The sequence below is a fragment of the Echinops telfairi genome, unplaced genomic scaffold (assembly GCF_000313985.2).
Source record: "Echinops telfairi isolate 266 unplaced genomic scaffold, ASM31398v2 ScPeMD7_7475;HRSCAF=8513, whole genome shotgun sequence".
Taxonomy (NCBI): domain Eukaryota; kingdom Metazoa; phylum Chordata; class Mammalia; order Afrosoricida; family Tenrecidae; genus Echinops; species Echinops telfairi.
In genome coordinates, this window is record NW_022111379.1 from 9,987,991 (window position 1) to 9,995,428 (window position 7,438).

General features: G+C 56.5%; 1 protein-coding gene across 2 annotated transcripts in view; it reads left to right on the forward strand.

Annotated features, from left to right (window-relative positions):
• The window catches only part of SCAMP5 (secretory carrier membrane protein 5), a 24,206-nt gene extending 16,880 nt beyond the window's left edge, over positions 1-7,326 (forward strand). The window contains exons 3-7 of one of the 2 annotated variants that reach the window (XM_045285830.1): positions 1,491-1,619; positions 4,979-5,135; positions 6,137-6,238; positions 6,609-6,726; positions 6,986-7,326. In XM_045285830.1, the coding sequence (XP_045141765.1) occupies positions 1,491-1,619; positions 4,979-5,135; positions 6,137-6,238; positions 6,609-6,726; positions 6,986-7,180 (701 nt within the window). In that variant the 3' untranslated portion in view covers positions 7,181-7,326. The remainder of the gene's footprint in view (positions 1-1,490; positions 1,620-4,978; positions 5,136-6,136; positions 6,239-6,608; positions 6,727-6,985) is intronic. The other variant, XM_045285831.1, reaches the window with a different exon arrangement.
• Positions 7,327-7,438: the final 112 nt, after the last annotated feature.

Genomic DNA, 7,438 nt, shown 5'->3' on the forward strand with positions numbered 1-7,438 from the left:
CTAGCCCAGTCCCCTCCCTACTGTATAGATCTGAGGTTCAGGGGGGCTATCTTAGGGATCACCTAGCCCAGTCCCCTCCCTACTGTATAAATCTGAGGTTCAGGGGTGGGGGTTATCTTAGGGATCACCTAGCCCAGTCCCCTCCCTACTGTATAGATCTGAGATTCAGGGGGTCTATCTTAGGGGTCACCTAGCCCAGGCCCTCTGCTGTATAGATCTGAGGATCAGGGGGGCTATCTTAGGGATCACCTAGCCCACTCCCTTCCCTACTGTATAAATCTGAGGTTCAGGGGGGGGGTTATCTTAGGGATCACCTAGCCCAGTCCCCTCCCTACTATATAGATCTGAGGTTCAGAGGGGGCTATCTTAGGGATCACCTAGCCCAGTCCCTTCCCTACTGTATAGATCTGAGGTTCAGGGGGTGGGGGGCTATCTTAGGGATCACCTATCTTAGGGATCACCTAGCCCAGTCCCTTCCCTACTATATAGATCTGAGGTTCAGGGGGTGGGGGGCTATCTTAGGGATCACCTAGCCCAGTCCCTTCCCTACTGTATAGATCTGAGGTTCAGGGGGTCTATCTTAGGGATCACCTAGCCCAGTTCCCTCCCTACTGTATAAATCTTAGGGATCACCTAGCCCAGTCCCTTCCCTACTATATAGATCTGAGGTTCAGGGGTGGGGGCTATCTTAAGGATCACCTAGCCCAGTCCCTTCCCTACTGTATAAATCTGAGGTTCAGAGGAGGGCTATCTTAGGGATCACCTAGCCCAGTCCCCTCCCTACTATATAAATCTGAGGTTCAGAGGGGGCTATCTTAGGGATCACCTAGCTCAGTCCCCTCCCTACTGCATAGATCTGAGGTTCAGAGGGGGCTATCTTAGGGGTCACCTAGCCCAGTCCCCTTCCCTACTGTATAAATCTGAGGTTCAGAGGGGCCTACCTTAGGGATCACCTAGCCCAGTCCCCTCCCTACTGTATAAATCTGAGGTTTGGGGGGTGGGGGGACTCTCTTAAGGATCACCTAACCCAGTCCCCTCCCTACTGTATAAATCTGAGGTTCAGAGGGGGGCTATTTTAGGGATCACCTAGCCCAGTCCCCTCCCTACTGTATAGATCTGAGGTTCAGGGGGGCTATGACCGGAGTACATCCTGGAGTCGACGTTGAAGCCCTGGCTCCCACATTCTCACCTCTCCCATGTCTCTGCCTGGAACTGGTTCCCCACCAAGGAGGGGCTGCACCTGGTGCCCAGTTTGGTTTTGATATTTCTGAGAGAGAGAGAGAGAGAGAGAGAGGCACTGCCTCAGGGTCCTGGGCTACTTTGGGATTGTCTCAGCAGAACCCAGCGATGTAGGATGACGGGGGTGGGGTTTAGTAAAGTGGTCTGTGGCCATGGGGACTAAGGGGGCAGCCCGGGCCCGGGCAAGGGTCCACAGTTCGTCAGGAAGGAGAAGACTTACGGTCGTGACATGTGATGTGCCTGCCCCACAGAGAAAGTGAACAATTTCCCACCGCTGCCCAAATTCATCCCACTGAAGCCATGCTTCTACCAAGACTTCGAGGCAGACATCCCTCCCCAGCATCTCACCATGACCAAGCGCCTCTACTACCTCTGGATGTGTGAGTGCCACAGGGCAGGAGGGGGCCGGGGGTGGTGGTGGTGGGGATGCCCACGGGCCCAGCAGCAGCTGCATAGGCCAGGAAGTCTTTCTCTGAGCTGACCCCTCTTCCCCCATGGGCCTCCGTTTCTTTCAACCCTCTCATCTTGGCCTCACCTACTTCCCTCCCCTGCTTCCCATGCATAGAACATCGGGATGGGGATCCCTTTGGGCAGTGCAATTCTATTCTTTTGCTCCCTGTATTCGTCTAGGTACTTTAGAGAAACAAATCCACAGCAACCCATGTATAAGAGAATTTTATGTAAAGAAAGTGTGCATCATGAAAACATTCCAACCCAATGCCAACATTAACCCATTAACCCAACACCAGTCCACAAAGTCCTCCACCTCACAAAACAGAGGCAATGATGCCGACTGCAGGAGGAAAGCTGAGTCAGTGAACAAATAAGCATCTCAGCACTAACAGGGGTCTCCACACAGCTGCTCCAGCACCCAGGGCTGCATCGGGGTAGGTCCATGTGGCTTCTCCTTGGCGATGTCTTGTAGGAAGTCAATCTTGCAAGCTGAAGCAGGGAACTGCTAAGGCAGCTGCACCCTGGTACGACCATCACAAAGCACCAGGTTGGATTTCTTGACAGCAAGAGACCCGAGAACTAGAAAGGCCAGGCTCACCACCCATATATCCCTCCGCCTTTCAATTAGCCCCACATGTGATTATCGGCCAGGTTGGCACAGTTAACTAACTCACTCCCCATCCCCCCTTCCTGCTGGACCAGTTTTCCAGGGAGCCTCTGGTGACCACCAGGATCCCAGATTTGGAGAGGAATGTCTCCCTCAAAGCCCATGTTCAAAGAGAAGAACATTCCAGTGGGATTTGGGAGCCACGGGGTCAAGTTCAGAAGGCGGCTCTCCAGGCCACGTTGCTGGGGGGGTGGGGGTGTAACAGGGTCCTCATCTGCAGAAAAGCTGTTGGCTCAGTGGTCACCATGGTCCCTCTAGCTCAGTGGTCACCGTGGTCCCTGTAGCTCAGTGTCTTGAGTCTAGGGGCTCATATCTCGAGGCTTTGAAGTTGAGCATTGAAAGGCCTCTGGCAGATGAATGGGGAAACGGACACATTAGGGAGATGGGACTTGGCTGTGACCAGTCAGGTCAGAAAGTATTACTACATCAGCATGTGGAAGGAGGATAGGCTGGCTGCTGTGCCCCAGACACCTGTCATGGGTGAGACCATCTTAAGTTGGGCCTGAAGGTAGCTGCTTCCCCGGGGGTGGGGTGGGGCAGTTGACTGGCCATGCAGGCAGGAGGGATAGCTGGGTTCTTCCTAGCCTGGTAGGGTGAGCTCAGAGGACAGACAGACTGCATTGCCAAAGGCTTGGCCTTTGGGCTGAGAAGGGGTCTCTCCCCCATGGTAACCTATGAGAAGGGGTGTGCAGGGGGAGTGAGGAGGCTGGTTCAGATGGCTTCCCTTTTTCTCCATCAAATATGAAGTGGAAATGGGAGTGGGAGGCTTAAGGAGAGCAGGATTTGAAGGGGCTTATGTTTACGGAAGAGGATTAAGACCCTGCTGTCCACAGAAGCAGCCTGGGAAGCCTTCAGGGCCACGCCCTGGGCCACACTGGGGCCAGGCGAGACTGGCTGCTGTGGACTTGGTAGTGCACCAGGCTCCCTGTATCGCTGGGTCCTAGCAGCACCCAGCTCAGGCGTAGACGCCAGTTGTGCTTACGTGGGGCTAGTGTGACCAGAAAACGGGAGGGACTAGACAAACTATATGATCGAGGAATCGGAGCTGGACAAGAAGAGCAGGTGGGGAACAAGCGAAGAGACAGAGGCAGAGTGGACGAGGGCACTGAGGAAGCCAACTAGAGAGCAGGGTGATCCGTGAGAGGGGGGCCCATTGACTGGAAAAGGTGACGCTCTCTCTGTGGGAAGAGCCGATAAAGTCAAGAACAACACCAAGGCTCCAGGAAGTGGTGGGGCGGGCCAGCAGCAGGATCAGAGGAGGCACAGAGGAACAGATGCAGCTCAGATACCCAAGAAGGAACGCCCACCCTCATGAGGGTCCCTGAGATTGGGGGGTCAGGGGCTGCACAGCTGGTAGGGTTGTCAGGTTCACTCCGACTTGGGGAGTAGCCCTGTGCCTGACCTGAGCTCTGGGAGCTCCCTGCCCCCCAGAGCAGAAACGATCATGCCGAAGCTGGATTTAAGAGCTATTCTTAACTCCTTAAGTCCTCATTAGCCCCCCCTATGGGTGCTTGGCTCCCAAGGAGCACTGTAAAGCTCTTGAGATGCTGAAGGCCCCCTCAGTTCAGAAGCTGGGCCCCTGGATACCTGGCTTAGCTGGGCTGCCTTCCTCGGTTTGATGCCCTGTCCAGCAGGGCTCTGTAGAGCCTTTACAGGACTCAGCTTCGCATTGGGGGAAGGGCGTTTCCTGATGATGGCAGGGACCCTAGTGTGTGTTGGTACCAGGATCCGGTTTCTCATCTGTAAAAGAAGGAGGGGTCTCGAGGTCCCGCGGGCAGTGACTCGATGATACTGCGATTCTGTGCGGGCTGAGATGGAGCCTGGACCCGGCCCTTCCAGGCTGGTTGATGGGCTGGGATGTGTACCAAGGGACCCACTGAGCAGTCTGGGTCTGCGGGGTCAGAGGGAAGGGCAGAATATGGCTATGGTAGTAAAGGCACACCTCCAGGGGTGTGTGTGGCACGGAGTATCTAAGCAGTGGGTCAGATGAGGACTGGTCTCAGTTTTGCCTGTCCCATTTAAGCACAGGGCAGGCAGCCCAATGCTTAAAGAGATGTTTCCACAGCCTGCTATTTCTCCCAAGGGAAGGGTGAAGCAGGGTTTTCTGTGTCTTGGGCTTGGTGGTTGCTAAGGGTCTGGGAGGTCAGGGGCAGAAGAGTTTATAAGAAGAGTCCTGCTACCACCCCAGAGGCTTTGAGAACCCCTAGAAGGCTTGCTGGGCTGAAGCTCTGGGGCCTTGGTCTAGATTCCCCCAGTATCCCCAGGGGCGGGGGCAGGGGCAGGACCTGGGGTGGGGGGATGACTCTGAGTGGCCAGCTTTCTTTCTTACAGTCTATACTCTTCTGTGTCTGTGTGTGTGTGCACATGTATTTGTTGATGTGGGTTTGTGGGCCTTCTGTGTGTGTGTGAACCTGTGTATTCGTGGCTGGCATGCATTTGTGACTGCGTATGTCTGTCCATCTCCGTGACTGTGTGTCTATTTGCACGCGCTGGATTGTGGGTTTGTGTTGGGTTACGGCTGGGTGTGCATCTCCGTCTGGCTGTTGGCGTATCTCTGCGTGGGTCTGGGCGTCTGCGTACCTGCTCTGTCTCTGTGTACTTGTGCTCCTGGGTCTGCAGTGAACAGTGTCACGCTGGCCGTGAACCTGGTGGGCTGTCTCGCGTGGCTGATCGGAGGCGGGGGAGCCACCAACTTTGGCCTCGCCTTTCTCTGGCTCATCCTCTTCACACCCTGCTCCTATGTCTGCTGGTTTCGGCCCATTTACAAGGCCTTCAAGTAAGTGGTGGCTGCTGACCCCGACTCCTAGCTCCCATCTCCCCACCCCTCCCCACCCGGCCCACGGGCTTTTATTGTCACCATTGGCCTCCACCACCAGGTAGAACTGGGGCTTCCTGCGGCCTCAGGCTGAGGGGCAAGGCCAACCAGGAGGCGAGTCTTTGTCCGAGTGTTTCCCTCCCTCCACCCTTAGCTGGGGCAACGTGGAGACGAGGCCTGTTTGTGCCTTCTGCCCTGTTTCCAGGCATGTTGCCTTTTGCCGGTGGTCACCCGTCCTTGTACCAGTGGGGGTAGTTGGTTGGTGCCAAGAGAGCATCTATTCATGTACCAGCGGAACCCTACCACATACCACTGCCACTTTCCATGTGCCAACGAGGCCATCCAATTCTGTGCCACCAGGACCAACTGTCCATGTATCAGTGAGTCCAGCTGCCGTGGTACCCAGAGTGTCCACCAAATGGGATTTTCAGCCTTCGTGGCAATGGGACGGTCCAGCCACGTATGAACAAGGCTGTCTCTGTTCCGATAGGGGATCCGTCTCAGCGCCCATGGAGCCTTAGATCTCTGCCAACAGGACCATCCCTCACTCTTGCTGCCTGATGCCAATGGGACGTTTTATCTCTTGAGTCTATGGGACCGGGACCTTCCGTTCCCACACCTGTAGAGCTGGCCGTCTTGGTGCCTGTGGCTGTCCATACCTGTGGCATCCCTGCCACAGGGGAGCCTCCTGTTGCTGGGCCGATGGGGGATCCATACACGTCCTGGTGGGGGGGGTCCATTCATGAGGAGAGCCCGCCTTTTGCTCACGTGGCATTCACAGGCCCAACACATGGAAATCCGGAAGGCTGGCTGGAAAGGCGGCCCATCTCCGGCCTTTCTCCAAGACCCTCGTCTTCCGTGTACTGTGTACTCACCTACACTTGGGAGGGCCTCGGGGGTCTTGAAGGAAGGGAACCCTTGGCCCTCTACCGAGGTGATGGGAGCCCTCCCCTCTTTTGCAGGACGGACAGCTCCTTCAGCTTCATGGCCTTCTTCTTCACCTTCATGGCCCAGATGGTCATTAGTATCATCCAGGCCGTGGGCATCCCAGGCTGGGGCGTCTGGTAAGAGGCCTGACCGGGACTGGTGGGGCGAGGCCTTGTTGGCCTCTGTGCTCAGCTGCCTAGACTGCGGCTGGACGCTGGGAGAGGGATGGAGTGAAGAGCGTGTGCGCGCATCAGAGGGAGCGGCACCTTGGCAATAAGTGCGGGGGTGGGGTGGGGTGGTGCTTAGCCTGCGGGAGATCCTGGAAGAAGGAGACCTTGCATGTGAGGAGCAAGTCTCTCAAGCCTGATCCCTCACAAAGCTGAAGCCTCTGCATCCGGGGCACTTGACATGTGACAATGGGGCGGTCCCTTGCTTCACTGGGGGAGGGGGGCTCCTGGGTCCCCCTCGCCTTGCCCAGGCAGCCCCCCACCTGGCCCCTTTCCGCAGCGGCTGGATCGCCACCATCTCCTTCTTCGGAACAAACGTCGGCTCAGCCGTAGTGATGCTCATCCCCACCATCATGTTCACAGTCGTGGCCACCTTTTCCTTCATTGCCCTCAGCATGGTAGGTGGGCACCTCAGGGCCAGAGGGGGAGCTTGGGGGGACTGTGATCTGTGGCAACCCCTCCTCCCAAACACAGGAGGATCCAGTGGTCCCAAAAAGAACTCACTCTGGAAAGGCGTCGTGGGTTTTCCCACCAGTGTCCGGGGTAGGGGCTAGCGGGGAGGCCAGCGTTTCACAGGGCCTTGTCCTCGGGTCCCATCTGTTCCCTGGATGGCCGCCTCTTCCCTTGGGTTAACCCTTTCTTATACTTCTCCTACAGGTTCATAAATTCTACCGGGGCAGTGGGGGCAGTTTCAGCAAAGCCCAGGAGGAGTGGACCACGGGTGCATGGAAGAACCCGCACGTGCAGCAGGCAGCCCAGAATGCAGCCATGGGGGCGGCCCAGGGCGCCATGAACCAGCCGCAGACCCAGTATTCCGCCACCCCCAACTACACATACTCCAATGAGATGTGAGCCCACCAAGCCTCCTGGGAGGCAGGGCTGGGGCCCCGTGGGACAGGGGGCTCAAGCCACGCCGTCTTTTGTGGTGACCAAGCAGGGTTCCCCCTTCCCTTTTCTCCCTGTCCCCCACTTTGTACAATGAATCAGAGTTATATATATATATATGTACATATATATGTATATGTCTATCCCCTCCTCCCCACTTGGGTCCTGCTCTCACGGGCTGGGGCCCTGTGGGACAGGGGGCTCAAGCCACGCCGTCTTTTGTGG